Below are 16,292 nucleotides of genomic sequence, written 5' to 3'. Positions count from 1 at the left end.
CCAGCACAATAATTTGATTATACTGGGTGGATTGTAGTGTAACTGGCTACTTCTATCTTGATAGTGAGCATTGGTTGGAATTCTTTAAAGACAATCACAAAAATACCTTTACCTGCACACGGCTGAACTCTCTCTTTGATCAGATTTGCCTTATATATTGGCTAGTTTTTGTTCTTTCAGCACTACTGAGAGATTGTGGCTGTGGAAGAATAAACCACACTTTTATTCTGTTTCGTTCATTATCTATGAAATTGCCTGGCAAGTTCTGATACAAGAATCACTTTTTCTGGAATGTTGTATATAAAAAAGGAAAAAGTTTGATCTTCTCTCATTCCAACTCTAAATGGAATAATTTTATGGTGCTGATAGTATTTGTAGCACTTTCAAACTTATGATGAACCGGAAAGCAGGTAAGGGATAGAAGAACCAGTGTTGATTGCTAGTGGTTTCATGCTGGTGATAATCTATGGAGAGAAAACTCCCTCTGATGTCAGAGGACATGCAAGAGAGACTGGGCTTGAGTTACTCAGCATTTGATCTTCCTGTAAAGTAGCCCAGCTCTGCTTAGATAATTAAGTGTGGATTGTCCTCCCTGTGTACCTGATGTAGGTACTTTTGTAATATTTTCCTTGACATAGTAAAATTTCACTGTGCAAAATTCACTGATAAGATACAAATGTAAAAGCCATATAATTCTAGATCTCATTCCCCTCAACCCATTTCTGGAATAGATTTACTGGTGTTTCCAGTCTTATGTGAGATATGTTGCTTGATTTGTGTGCAGGCTTTCTTTTTTCCTCCTACTTGCAGATAGATACTGAGTAGGAAGTAAAATATTTTCAGAGATCATGTTGGTTTGGGGTGGTTGTAGCATCCCAGAAGGAAAGTGTTGTACCTGGTAGCGTTTGTAAGAGGAAACCTGGAGAAGAGCTCACTGTAAAAGCTCAGTCCCTGGACAGCTGAATCTTTTTCCCATCTTTGATAGACTGCTGTGGATCAGTGAGCCTAGAACCAGGATTTTATTGCTTCCTTATAGACAGATACTTCATAGGGGAAAATGGTCCTCAAAGTGGCATTCCTGGGTAAGCAGCATCAGCATCACCTGGGAATTTGTTAGACATGCAAATTCAAGGGGCTGCCCCAGATTTACTGACTCACGCTGTGGGGTAGGACCAGTGAACTGAGTTTAAGAAGCCCTCCTGGTGATTTCCGTGCTGTTCAGGTGCAAACAGCCCTCCTAGAGAGTCAACTCTGCAGTCTTTGCAGAGAAATAATTTTAGATCTTTTCTTCTGGAGTTTTAAAGTTTTGTTGGATTTAAATGTAAAAATTGGCCCTGGAATAGCTTATGTTCTCCCAGAGGCTCCTAGCATTGTCTTAATTACCTCTCTTTGTTGCTGGAAATTTGAATAAACATTTTCCCTCAGAATTGTGTGGAACTTTTTACTTTTTATTTGTTCATAGACAATAGTGGCTTTTAAAAATATTGTATTGTTAAGATGAGAAGTTGTTTTATTGTAGAAAAAAATATTTTCTCAGGAAACTTAAAAATCATAACTATTATTGTCCAGTAATCATTTAAATAGGCAATGAAATGACTTAAGTCATGTAACATTTAAAACTGTTGTCAATAAAGATTCTTGAAGCCCATCTCTGCTACAGGCTCAGACTTAGCAAATCACATTCTCACCTCAATTAGAAGTTTGGAGGCATGTGCTGTGAAATGACATATCTGTACTATGTTACAAAGGGCATATTTTAAGAGTATTAGTCAACCGTTTTATTTTGCAGGACGAATCTGACTATAAAATGTGATGTTTACATAGAGACCCCTGACACAGGAGGTGTGTTCATTGCAGGAAGAGTAAATAAAGGTGGTATTTTGATTAGAAGTGCCAGAGGAATTTTCTTCTGGATTTTTGCAAATGGATCTTACAGGGTTACAGGGGATTTAGGTAAGTGACTTTTTTTTTTTAATACCATATGACTTATAGGCTATGTTACTTTGAGCACCTACTTGTTATTTGTGGGAGTGATAAAAAAGTTCATCCCAAGGTGTTTGGACAGCTAATTGGGAAGAGATGTAAGCAAATACCAAATAGTTTACAATTATAGAAAGTTATTTAATTCCTAGAGATGGGGGCAACTCTGTGGAAGGGAAAATAATTGTACAAAGCTTTTTAGGGTATTGTGAGGTTGAACTGGGCTGTGAGGATAGGATTTGCATAGATAGTATCAAAACCATCTGAGGTAGTGGTGGCAGGGGGAGAATGCTCAGGAGGCACCATAAATAAAAGCAGGAGTATAAGAATGTTGCTGCTGTACTTATAGAAATATAGGGAGAGGGATTGATCTGCTTAAAATGGAAAAATCTCATTTTTGAATTTAGTTAATACTTGAAAATAGCTTGATTTTTCTCAGTCATCTTTACAGCCCTTGTGTTAGGTAGGATGATATTTTATCCAGAATAGGTGCTTCAAATATGTTCAGATTGAACTGTGTCCACTTCAGATTGGTTTTGGTACACACCACTCCTTTGAAACTAGACCTTACTAGTGGTGACTTTTCTTGATTCTCAGTCTCTTGATTTTCCTCTTACCTTAATTTAAAAATATCTCTTTTATAGTTTGCTGCTCTTTGCTTTGACTCCATAAATAAAATAAAAATTAAAGAGGAAGTAGGTAGTAAGGATATTAGAACAAGAGTTATATATTCATAACATTACCAATCTGAAGTTACCTCAGTGATATTGAAATAAAAAACAGAGAACCAGTGAGGTTAATTGACTTGCCTAATGACTCAAAGCTAGTTAGTGGCAAAACTGGAAGTAGGAATTTAAATCTGTGTCTGCAGTCCCCACTATCTGTTTTAAACTGTCTACTTGAAATTTTATCCTGGGGTTCTCATGGGCATTCAAATAACAGTAATTCTAGAAATTAACTTATTATTTTCTCCCTCTGAGTGAATACTATTACCATGTAACCAATTTGACTGGTTGGAAATTTTATATTATCTCTCTCTTGTCTTCCGTATTCAATCCAGTCATGTATAAATGTGTACTTGAACTATAGATGCTAACACCTCATACTGTCACTGGCTTTTAAGTTTATTTCACTGGTTCTGTTGTGAGCTCACATATAATATACAGCTTAGAGTAGGATCTCAGTATATGCTATTAAATGCATGGCTAAATGAAAAATGTTTTGGCTTAACTCAGTTGTAGATCTGGGAATGAAGGGACAGCTCTCTATTGAGGCTGACTTTACCACATACAGATGACACTTGAGAACCCCACTGAATTAAATGACTCTGTGATTGAGATCTCAAAATTATATCTATTAGGATAATCTTTTTGTGTTACAGCTGGATGGATTATATATGCTTTAGGACATGTTGAAGTTACAGCAAAAACATGGTATACACTCACATTAACTATTAAGGTAGGTATTGCTGATTGGAGGATCTGGAGGTAAAATATTCTTTTGTTGTGCCTTTCTAGAATTTTCTGTTATAAAATAGGAGGGGGAAATTGTGACATATAATGAAGAGAGACAAGGAATCTGCCTTGATGCTGGGAAGCCACTCATCCCTAGGGTGGTTATGTGTGTGAGGGTAACCTATGTGAGAACCATCAGCAGTTGACTTTATCAGGTCACTATTTTTTTAAAAATTTGATTTTGTTTTTTAAACTGAGGCATAATTGATAAAGTCAATAATTGAACTATTTTTTCAAGTTTGCTTGAACCAAGACTATACATGGAGCTTATAGATGTAAGCAAAGTCATATACATTTATGTTTGATGGTTAAGAATAATTTGCTTTTCAATTATAAGCATAGTTTTTTAGAAATTGGTTTCCATGAATATTTTTTGTCAGAGAAAATACCAGATTAATTTTAATATAATAGAAATATAAAAATATTCCTCAGAATCACTGGGTGATCATGAGTTACTGCTTGACAGTGCTTCCAAGGGATGCTGTGCAGAGAAATTTTTGTGTATAATGTGCTGGTCTCTCCCAAGATAGCTCCCTCACAGTTTTGTTTAGGGTGCAATAGAAATTAAAAATCAGATTCCAATAACTTTGGAATTTGTTCTCTCCTCTCAACCACCAAAATGACAGCACTAATTTTTTTAGCATTAATAATAATGTATATTGAAGATTTGTTTGGATGTAGCATAGATTATTTAACTATACTACACTAGCCAAATTATAGCCATTTTATAGCAATTATAATAATATTCACTATTATTGAATTTGAAGATTTTTTCCAAACTCATAGATATGATTTATATTTCCTTGATAATTAGGGAGCTTGCACATGTAATGTTTATTGGCTATTTGTATTTTCTCTTCTCTGAATTGCCTGTTCACTTTCTTTCTTCATTTTTCTATCGTGTTGTCTTTTTCTGGCAAATTTGTGTGAATTTAATAAGTATTCTGGATAGTAACCCATTGTCTGTTACATATGTCACAACTATGCTCTCCCATCTTGTGTAGTTTAATTTTGCTTATGGTATTTTTGATGACTATAAGTTTTATATTTTGATACTGTCAAATGTTTCACTTTTTATTCATTGCCTTTATGTTTCATGTTTTAAATAAGGCCTTCTTGTTTCTCAAGGTTAGGAACATTTTTACCCCAAACTAAAAAAAGTTTAGGATTTATTTTTATGTGTAAGTTTTTAATACATCAGAAATTTATTTGTGAATTTTAAGGGGAAGTATTGAATATAATTTTTTAAAAAATGGATAGCCATCATTTATTACAATAGACTATCCTTTTGCCCATAATTTCAAGGCTACCTTTTTGATGTAACAAATCAGCACATATGCATATACTTGTTTCTGAGCTTTTTTCTGTTCTCCTTATTGTTTGTCTATTATTATCCGAAATCACACTTTTAATTGGTGTTAACATTCTAAAGGCTTTGATGATACAGTTACTCCCTTGCTTCCTTCAGAGTTTTCTTACCTGACCACTTGATAGAAAACATAGCCCCATCTCACTCTCTAACTCCTTTCTGTTGCTTTTTTTTTCTCTAAAGGTTTTATCCCAAGTGACGTCACACATATTCTGTTGATTGTTAATGTGTTTTCCTACTCCCTTCACTAGCACATAGCTCCTTTAGTGACAGGCCTTTCTCCTTATTCCTCACTGCTGGCTCTGTAGCACCTAGAAAAGTGCCTGACAGCCAGGCAGAGCAAGAGTCCAAATAATACTTGGTAAATGCATGAATGGATATCTGGTGGGGCAACTTCCTCATTGTTTCTTTTTCAAAATTATCTTTGCTATTTCACTATATATATTATTCGATTTGACTTTAAAAAAACAAACTTTCAATTACTTGAAAAATGGTGCTGGTATTACATTAAATTTATACATCAATTTGGGAAAAAATTACATTTTTTAAAAATAATAATGTGTTTCCCCATGAGAGAACATAGGAACAAAAGCATGCTGTATTTCACCATTTATTAAGATTTGCCATTAGGTCCTTCAGTTTTATTTTTGCACACCTTTGATTAAGTTTGTTTTAGTAACTTTATGAGTTTTTTTGAAATCGTGAATGAGATTTAAAAGATTTTCTTAATTTTCTTCAGGTACTTTGCATACCTGGTTAAAATGTCAACAGGACTTACTGAAAACAGCTGCCTCACATCCTGTTCCTTCTTCTTGACCCCCATTCTGTGTTCTGTACTTCTGATACAGCCACTCCTCACTATTCTGGCTGTTTTTTCTGGTGTGTCTTTAATATAATGTGATTCACTACTTTTAGAAATTGGCTCTTGTCTTGCTACTAGGATGGATAGGACTTTGCCGGTTTGCACCCACCTCATTCCCCTACTCCTATAATTTTGTGTTTCTTCAACTATGGGCATTCTGCTTCCTCTTGAATCTCAACTTTTGCCACATACTCTGAGGGTCTTCTCCAACTATCGGCAGTAAAGTAGTCTGTCAGGCACCCATTGTCACTTTGACCTAGCTTAATTTTTACATGCTGCTTATCCTTTAGCTCTCATTTTGTGTGTGTGTGCGTGTCTGTCCATCTCCTCCTACTAGAATATAAGCTCCATAAGAGCAGGGACCTTGTCTTCTTGTTCGTCTTAAATTCCCAGTGCATTAAACAGTATTTGACATATAAATCTTCTTTGCATAAATGAAAAAAAACAAAACATCATCTTCTATGTTGCCCATATTCCAAATTTCAGCTAATGTGAGGATTTTGTCACTGTCAGCCACCTGTTGAATTCTTCTCAGCACTTGTCAGGTGACGTGTCCCAGCTCTGTTGCACAATGGACTTTGAAGTGTACTGTATTCTACTTGCAAGTATTTTATATTGGGCAGCTTCAATTTTCCCATCCATTGTATCATGAAGAACACTTTTCTTATGAAGATTCAATGAGAAAAAAAAAATATATATATATATAGTACCTGATATGTGGTAAGCACTTAATGAGTCAAGTTAATATTCTTACGAGTAAGAGTGTTTGGAACCAGAAGAACAGCATTAATATTTCCTCACTAACACATACTGAGACTTCTAGCAAGTTATTCCACCTCTTTGAGTATCCGTTTCCTTATCTGTAAAATGCAGATAACTTCTGTGAGGTTGTCTTGAGGGTTAAATGTGTTACATTCTTACATTCAACACATTTTTTTAAGCCCCTACTATATGCACTCTACAAAGTCCTAGGGATACAGCAGTGAATGAAATAGACAAGATTCCTGCTCTCTTAGAGCATATATTCTTCTAGGACAGGAGTTGGCAACTTTTTCTGTAAAGGGCCAGAGAGTAAATATTTTAGACTTTGTGGGCCATGTGGTCTCTGCTGGCACCACCCAGGTCTGCTGCTGTTGTGAGAAAAAAGCTGTAGACAATATGTAGATGAATGGATGTGGTTGTGTTTCAATAAGATTTTGTTTATGAAAAAAAAAAGGTCATTGGCATGTAGGTCATAGTTTGCTGAGCCCTATCCTGAGATAGTAAGCTTGTAAATAAGTTTATGATTATGAAGAAAAAATAGAGTCATAAGATAAAGTAGCTCTGTTACCCTGATTCTCTAACCAGGGAGGTGAGGAAAGACCTCACTGAGTGGGTGGTACTTGAGTACAGACCTGAATGATGGGAAGAACAATTTGAGCAGACCACATGGCTGGTTCAAAAGGCAGGTGTAGCTGACATTGTGTGAAGAGCAGCCTGGAGGCTGGGGTGGCTGAAGCCTGGGGAGGCAGGAGAGATGAGGTCCTCTTAGACAGGTTTTGTGCTTAATGGGATTTGTGATATGAGTCCCTTGGCTCAATGTTAATACTGAGTGTTTGATGGCAGCCGCAGATGTTCAGTAAGCACTTCTAGAGCTGAAGATAGCTGTGCAAGTCTGTAGTAACAGGAATGTGGCTCTGAATTTGGAGCTAAGTGACTTGGAGCAAAAATCTGTGACTTTGAGTTTTAATCTATTAAGCCTCAGTGTTTCCATGCATAAAATAAAAAGAACTACATTAAGGTCCATTACATTATCCTTCCAAGACTTAAAAGCAGATTTATTCTGGTTCTTGGCCCAATGCTTTGAATTTTGAGCTCTTTACCTTTTGAGAGTAGCTAGTTTTAAATGATTGGCTATAGTTAGTATGCTGTGAATATATGCTCATAAATGTATTATCATAAAGATAGTAAGACCTGAGATTTATTGTTTACCATGTGCCAGGCACTGAGCTAAGTAGAATGGCAAGCTTCTGAGGAAGGTGTAATTTTTTCTTTCACTGTCAGTAACCAGTAAGTAACACCTTATAGATGCCTCCCTTCTTCTACCCACTGCACCCTACTCCATCATCACTTTAACTGATGGTTACTGTTTTTTCAGCTTAAGGGTAGGAGCTTCATATGGCTTTGAAGTGATATTCTGTTCATGGCAACACAACACAAAAGCAAAGGCTAATTATTTTTCTTCTGGCTGGGCAGAGGCTGCTTAATGAAAACCTTAGAGAAGCAATGAGGTAGAAGCAGATGTTTTGGCTCCAGCACAGTCATGTCTGAAGAGTTGGTGACTGTTAGCCACAACACTTGTACATGTGACTACTTATAAATAATGTTTTTTTAATTTTAATGAGCTTTTGTCTAAAACTTTATAATAATGCATGAAAAGTTTTGCATTTTTGTTGGTTTTACATTTTCATGGAGCACAGGAAATATTGAGGTATTCCTTGTACGTTGGGAACAATTTAAGTAGGTAGGTAAGAATTTCTTCCCGGAGTTTTCTTCTTTATTTTAAACTTTTGCTCAAACTTGTGGATTTGTGTTTTGCTGTGGTTAAGTCTTGAGTGAGAAGTACATTTGCTCCACTAAGTAGTGGGCCATACATGATCAAGAAACAGACTTCAGAGGACCATTTTCATATGGTTTCAAGGAATGTGTTTCTTTCTACTCTAGGGTCGTTTTGCCTCTGGCATGCTGAATGACAAGTCTCTGTGGACAGACATCCCTGTGAATTTTCCGAAGAATGGCTGGGCTGCAATTGGAACTCACTCCTTTGAATTTGCACAGTTTGACAACTTTCATGTGGAAGCCACACACTAATACTTACAGGGCATCATAGAATACTCTGGATTTTCTTCCCTTCTTTTTGGTTTTGGTTCAGAGCCAATTCTTGTTTCATTGGAACAGTATATGAGCCTTTCGAGGCTAAAAATAATGAAGAGTAAATGGGGAGAGAAATTTATTTTTAATTTATCCTGGAAGATTTTGTTAGAATTAATTCCAAGGGGAAAACTGGTGAATCTTTAACATTACCTGGTATGTTCAAACTGTGCATTGGCCCTACCCTTAGGAGTGGTTTGAGTAGTACAGACCTCGAAGCCTTGCTGCTAACACTAAGGTAGCTCTCTTCATCTTACTTGCAAGCGGTCCTGCACATGGCAGTAACTTGATCATCATGGAGATGTATTTATGCATGCTGACCGTGTGTCCAAATGAGCCAGTGTCTTCAGCACAAGATGATGCTGCCATAATAGAAAGCTGAAGAACACTGGAAGTAGCTTTTTGAAAACCACTTCAACCTGTTATGTTTTATGCTCTAAAAAGTATTTTTTTTAATTTTCCTTTTTAAGATAATACTTTTGAAATGCAGGATATGATGAGTGGAATGATTGAAAAAATGCCTCTTTAATAAACTACCTCTAACGCTATTTCTGCAGTAATAGATATTATCAGATTAATTGGGTTATTTGCATTATTTAATTCTTTTGATTCCAAGTTTTGGTCTTGTAACCACTATAACTCTCTGTGAACATTTTTCCAGGTGGCTGGAAGAAGGAAGAAAACCTGATCTAGCCAATGCTGTTGTAGGCATTTCCTCTGCCTCATCTCACTGTGCTGTGGTCTGTCCTCACATGTGGCACTGGTAACAGACTCACACAGCTGATGAATGATTTCTCTCCTTATGTGTGGAAGGAGGGGAGCACTTAGCCATTTGCTAACTCCCAGAATTGGATCATCTCCTAAGATGTACTTACTTTTTAAAGTCCAAATATGTTTATATTTAAATATATGTGAGCATGTTTATCATGTAGTATGATTTATACTAAGCATTAATGTGGCTCTAAGTAGCAAATCCGTTATTCATGTGGGTAAAGTAAATCTAGAATTATTTGTAAGAATTACTCATTGAACTAATTCTACTCTTTAGGAATTTGTAAGAGTCTAACATAGGCTTAGCTACAGTGAAGTTTTACATTGCTTTTGAAGACAAGAAGCTAAGTACTAGAATAAATAAGGTTACAGAGAACATTTTTCAGTTAAAACCAAGTGATTTCCAGCTGATATATCTAATATTTTTAAAACTAACATTGTAGAGTCATAATTTATTTACAATAAAATGTTCCCACTTTAAGTATACAATTCAGTGAGTTTTGATAAATGGATATACCCATGTAACCAACACTCCAGTCAAGTTTCAGAATATTTCCATCACCCTCTAGAAAGTTCTCTTGTATACCTGCTCAGTCAGTTCCTTTCACTCCCAATTGTTGGCAGTCATTGATACGAATTCTATCACTATAGGTTAGTTTTCTTTGTTCCAGAACATCATGAAAGTGGCATCATGTACTATGTATTCTTATGAATGGTTTCTTTCTGTCAGCATAATGATTTGAGATTTGTCCTCATGTTGTGTGATTCAGTGGTTTATTCCTTCTTATTTCTGAAGAGTTTTCACACATTGTATGAATATACCACAATTTGTTTCCTCCCCACCAGTTTCTGCTATTACAATTAAAACTGTCCACATTTACAATCTTTGTGTCAAATATATTTCTATTTAAGATGAATACAGAGGAGTGAAATTTCTGGGTCTTATGTTAATTGTATGTTTAACTTTATAAGAAGCTACCTAACTGTTTTCCAAAATGATTGTATGGTTTTACACTTCCATCAGCAATGTTTAAAAGTTCCAGTTACTCTGCATTCTTGTCAGTGCCTTGTGTTGTCGTTCTTTTTAATTTTAACCCTTAATTGTGGGTGTATAGTATGTACATTTCTCTGATGACTCAAGCTGTTGAGCAGATGTCATGGACTTAATAGACATTTATATACTTTGTTTTATGTAATATCTATTCAAATCTTTTGCTCATCTAAAAAAATTCTGTTGTCTTTTCTATTGAGTTATAAGAGCTCTTTACATATTCCAGATACATGTTTGTTTTTTTTTTAAATGTTTTGAAAATTATTTTCTCTTTTTCTACAAAGAACCTGATGGAATTTTCATTTTGATTACATTTAAATTATAGATATATCTGGAAAGAACTGATATCTGACTAATATGGACCCTTCAAATCCATGAGCAGTTACACCTTTTTAAAAAATTTTATTTTACTTTAAGTTCTGGGATACATGTGCAGAAGGTGCAGGTTTGTTACATAGGTATACATGTGCCATGCTGGTTTGCTGCACCTACTGACCCATGCTTTAAGTTCCCTCCCCTCACCTCCCACCCCACACCCCCCAACAGGCGCTGGTATGTGTTGTTCCCCTCCCTGTGTCCATGTGTTCTCATTGTTCAACTCCCACTTATGAGTGAGAACATGCAATGTTTGGTTTTCTCTTTCCGTGTTTGTTTGCTGAGGATGATGGCTTCCAGCTTCATCCATGTCCCTGCAAAGTACATGATCTCATTCTTTTTTATGGCTGCGTAGTATTCCATGGTGTATATGTATCACGTTTCCTTTATTCAGTCTATTGTTGATGGACATTTGGGTTGGTTCCATAACTTTGCTATTGTAAATGGTGCTGCAATAAACTTAACATGTGCATGTGTCTTTATAGTAGAATGATTTATATTCCTCTGGGTGTATACCCAGTAATGGCATTGCTGGGTCAAATGGTATTTCTGGTTCTAGATCCTTGAGGAATCACCACACTGCCTTCCACTTTGGTTGAACTAATTTACATTCACACCAACAGTGTAAAAGCGCTTCTATTTCTCCACAGCCTTTCCTGCATCTATTTTTTCTTGACTTTTTAATATTTTTATTTTGACTGACACAAGATGGTATCTCATTGTGGTTTTGATTTGCATTTCTCTAATGATCAGTGATGTTGAGCTTTTGTTCATGTTTGTTGGGTGCATAAATGTCTTCTTTTGAGTAGTGTCTGTTCATATTCTTTGCCCACTTTTTGATGGAGTTGTTTGTTTGTTTCTTGTATATTTGTTTAAGTTCTTTGTAAATTCTGGATATTAGACCTTTGTCAGATGGGTAGACCGCAAAAATGTTCTCTTATTCTGTAGGTTGCCTGTTCACTGTGATGATAATTTCTTTTGCTGTGCAGAAGCTCTTTAGTTTAATTAGATCCCATTAGTCAATTTTGGCTTTTTTGCAATTGCTTTTGGCATTTTCATCATGCAGTCTTTGTCCATGCATATGTCCTCAGTGGTATTGCCTAGATTTTCTTCTAGGGTTTTTATGGTTTGGGTTTTCCTTTTAAGTCTTTAATTCATCTTGAGTTAATTTTTGTATAAGGTGTAAGGAAGGGGTCCAGTTTCAGTTTTCTGCATATGGCTAGTCAGTTTTCCCAGCACCATTTATTGAGTAGGAGATCCTTTTCCCACTGCTTGTTTTTGTCAGGTTTGTTGAAGATCAGATGGTTGTAGATGTGTGGTGCTATTTCTGAGGTCTCTGTTCTGTTCCATTGGTCTATATGTCTGTTTTGGTACCAGTACCATGCTGTTTTGGTTACTGTAGCCTTGTAGTATAATTTGATGTCAGCTAGCCTGATGCTTCCAGCTTTGTTCTTTTTGCTTAGGATTTTCTTGGCTATACGGGGTCTTCTTTGATTTCAGACTAAATTTAAAGTAGTTTTTTCTAATTCTGTGAAAAGTGTCAATGGTAGTTTGGTGGGAATAGCATTGAATGTATAAATTACTTTGGGCAGTATGGGCATTTCACGATATTGAGTCTTCCTATCCATGAGGATGGAATGTTTTTCCATTTGTTTGTGTCCTCTCTTATTTCCTCGAGCAGTGGTTTGTAGTTCTCCTTGAAGAGATCCTTCTCATCCCTTGTTAGCTGTATTCCTAGGTATTTTATTCTCTGTGTAGCGATTGTGAATGAGAGTTCATTCATGATTTGGCTCTCTGCCTGTCTGTTGTTGGTGTAAAGGAATGCTTGTGATTTTTGCGCATTGATTTTGTATCCTGAGACTTTGCTGAAGTTGCTTATCAGCTTAAGGAGTTTTTGGGCTGAGATGATGGGTTTTCTAAATTTAGAATCATGTTATCTGCAAACAGAGACAATTAGACTTCCTCTCCTCCTATCTGAATACCGTTTATTTCTTTCTCTTGCATGATTGCCCTGGCCAGAACTTCTGATACTATGTTGAATGGGAGTGTTGAGAGAGGGTATCCTTGCCTTGGTGTCGGTTTTCAAAGGGAATGCTTCCAGCTTTTTCCCATTCAATATGATATTGGCTGTGAGTTTGTCATAAATAGCTATTCTTATTTTGAGATATGTTCCAGCAATACCTAGTTTATTGAGAGTTTTTAACATGAAGGGATGTTGAATTTTATCAAAGCCCCTTTCTGCATCTATTATCATGTGGTTTTTGTCTTTGGTTCTGTTTATGTGAGGATTATGTTTATTGATTTGCATATGTTGAACCAGCCTCGCATCCCAGGGATGAAGCCGACTTTATCGTGGTGGATAAGTTTTTTGATGTGCTGCTGGTTTCGGTTTGCCAGTATTTTATTGATGATTTTCCTGTTGATGTTCATCAGGGATATTGGCCTGAAGTTTTCTTTTTTTGTTGTGTCTCTTCCCAGTTTTTGGTATCAGGATGACGCATCATACAGTGAGTTAGGGAGGAGTCTCTCCTTTTCAATTATTTGGAATAGTTTCAGAAGGAATGATACCAGCTCCTCTTTGTACCTCTGGTAGAATTTGACTGTGAATCCATCTGGTCCTGGGCTTTTTTTGTTGGTAGGCTATTAATTAGTGCCTCAATTTCAAAACTTGTTATTGGTCTATTCAGGGATTCGACTTCCTCCTAGTTTAGTGTTGGGAGGGTATATGTGTCCAGAAATTTATCCATTTGTTCTGGATTTTCTAGTTTATTTGCCTAGAAGTGTTTATAGTATTCTGTGATGGTAGTTTGTATTTCTATGGGGTCAGTGGTGATATCCCTTTATCATTTTTTATTGTGTCTGTTTGATTCTTCCCTCTTTTCTTCTTTATTAGTCTAGCTAGTGGTCTATGTATTTTGTTAATTTTTTCAAAAAACTAGCTCCTTGATTTATTGATTTTTTGGAGGGCTTTTCGTGTATCTTCTTCAATTCTTCTCTGATCTTAGTTATTTCTTGTCTTCTGCTAGTTTTTGGATTAGTTTGCTCGTTTCTCTGGCTCCTTTAATTGTGATGTTAGGTTGTCAGTTTGAGATCTTTCTCACTTTCTGATGTGGGCATTTAGTGGTATAAATTTCCCTCTTAATACTGCTTTAGCTGTGTCCCAGAGATTCTGGTATGTTCTCTTTGTTCTCATTGGTTTCAAAGAACTTCTTGATTTCTGCCTTAATTACATTATTTACTTAGGAGTCATTCAGGAACAGGTTGTTCAATTTCCATGTAATTGTGTGGTTTTGAGTGAGTTTCTTAATCCTGAGTTCTAATTTGATTGGACTATGGTCTGAGAGACTGTTACGATTTCAGTTATTTGGCATTTGCTGAGGAGCAGTTACACCTTTTCATGTATTAAGTCTATAATTTCTCTCAGCAGTTTCTGTAGTTTTCAGCATACAGATCTTGAAGATGTTTTTTATTAAATGTATCCTTAAATATTTTATGTCTTTGATGCTATTGTAAATGGTGTTTATTATTTGTTACTCATACATAGAAACACAGCTGGTTTTTTGCATATTGACCTGCAGTCCTGCTCCCTTGCTAAATTCACTTATTAGTTTAGCTTTTTTTGGGTAAATTCTTTAGAATTTTCTACATATATAATTATGTAATCTGTGAATATAGACAATTCTGCTTTTTCCTTTTCAATATTTCTGCTGTATTTCTGATGCTTTTGTTGCCTTATTGCACTGACCAGGACTTCAAGTACAATGTTGAGAAGTGGTAAGAGCAGATGTATCAGCCTTGCCTTGCTCCTCATCTTAGGAAGCGTCTCTTTCACCATTAAGTGTGAGTACTGAATTTGTTAAATGCTTTTTCTCTACATCTAACGAGATAGTTATACTGTCTGTCTTCTTTATTCTGTTAATGTGATATATCACATGGTTTGATTTTCAAATATTAAAGCAACTTTGCATTCGTGAGATATGTCATGACCAAGTGGGGTTTATTACCCTGTTTATGTACTGGTGAATTTAATCTGTCAACATTTGGCTAAAAGTGTTTGTGTCTGTGTTCCTGTGGAATATTGATCTAGTTTTATTTTCTCCTAATGTCTTTATCTGGTTTGGTGGCAGGGTGATACCTCATAAATTCAGTTTGGAAATGCTGCCTCCTTCTTTATTCTCTGAAAGTTTGTGAGGTTCTTAAACCTTAGAATTCATCAGTTATGTCAGTCAGGGTCTGATCAGGAGACAGAAACCATGCCAGGACCAATCTAATGTTAAGAATTATTAATTAGTAATGAGATTAGCCACTAAGGGGTAGAGAGAACTCCAAAGAATACAGGAAGAGCAGATGTAGAGACCAGCCACTTCCTAGGCTGGGGCAGGGTACTTACAGGGCAACAAACTCGGAAGAGATCCTCCTTACATGACTGAGGCTCAGATCTCACTGCAGATGATATAGTGTTGATATAGTGTGACCCTGGAATGGCCTAGAGTTTGCTGAGATGCTGTGTGCTGGGGCTGGCAGTGGGAAACTGTCTTCTGGGGTATGTGTCAGACTCATTGGGAAGCTTCTCCTGGAGTGCTGCTGAAACTCACTAGGAAGCCACCCTTTGTGGTGCTGGTGAAACTTTCAGGAAACTACCTGCAGGGTTGTTGGTGAAAATCCCTGCAGAGTAAGTGCCACTGGTTGTTCCAGCTCCTACTGGAAGAGGTGCTTCACTGAGTGTCCCAAATGCTGCTTGCTAGTAGCCACATGCCACAGAAGCAAGAAGGAAAAAGCACACCGGGACAGAGAAGAGAAGCTCCTTCCTCCTGCAGTGTCCCTTTAGTAACCTCTGTTGATAAAACTTAAGTATGCCGCCTGACACAGGAGAAATGTTGACAAGACCCAGCTCCACTATCATAAAGCAGGTCAAATGAGTGGGTTTGAGGCTGAGAAGCTTTAACAGATACAAGGCTGTTCCAATTTTTCTATTTTTTTTTTTTTTTTTTTTTAGATGGAATCTCACTCTGTCACCAGGCTGGATTGCAATGGCACAATTTCAGCTCACTGCAACCTCTGCCTCCCGGGTTCAAATGATTCTCCTGCCTCAGCCTCCCAAGTAACTGGGATTACAGGCGCACACCACCATGCCCAGCTAATTTTTGTATTTTTAGTAGAGTCGGGGTTTCACCATGTTGGCCAGGGTGGTCTTGATTTCCTGACCTCGTGATCCACCCACCTTGGGCTCCCAAAGAGCTGGGATTACAGGCGTGAGCCACTGCACCTGGCCAATTTTTCTATTTCTTATGTCCGTTTTGACAATTTGTCTTTTAAGGAATTTGTCAACTTCATCTAAATTGTCTAATTTATTGGCATAACATTGTTTAAAATATTCCCTTATTTTAATGTCTATAAGACATTCCTGATATGGCCGATTTGTGCTTTCTTTTTATCTTACTTGGTCTAATTAGAATTTTG

General features: G+C 36.6%; 1 protein-coding gene across 3 annotated transcripts in view; it reads left to right on the top strand.

Annotated features, from left to right (window-relative positions):
• Nucleotides 1-10,289, top strand: part of GALC (galactosylceramidase) — a 57,681-nt gene extending 47,392 nt beyond the window's left edge. For 2 of the 3 annotated variants that reach the window (XM_025391550.1, XM_025391549.1), the window contains 3 exons: nucleotides 1,790-1,953; nucleotides 3,362-3,438; nucleotides 8,429-10,289. In XM_025391550.1, the coding sequence (XP_025247335.1) occupies nucleotides 1,790-1,953; nucleotides 3,362-3,438; nucleotides 8,429-8,575 (388 nt within the window). In that variant the 3' untranslated portion in view covers nucleotides 8,576-10,289. The remainder of the gene's footprint in view (nucleotides 1-1,789; nucleotides 1,954-3,361; nucleotides 3,439-8,428) is intronic. The other variant, XM_025391552.1, reaches the window with a different exon arrangement.
• The last annotated feature ends 6,003 nt before the right edge of the window (nucleotides 10,290-16,292 follow it).

Source organism: Theropithecus gelada, chromosome 7b (assembly GCF_003255815.1).
Source record: "Theropithecus gelada isolate Dixy chromosome 7b, Tgel_1.0, whole genome shotgun sequence".
Lineage (NCBI taxonomy): Eukaryota > Metazoa > Chordata > Mammalia > Primates > Cercopithecidae > Theropithecus > Theropithecus gelada.
This window is presented reverse-complemented; position numbering and strand designations above follow the sequence as displayed.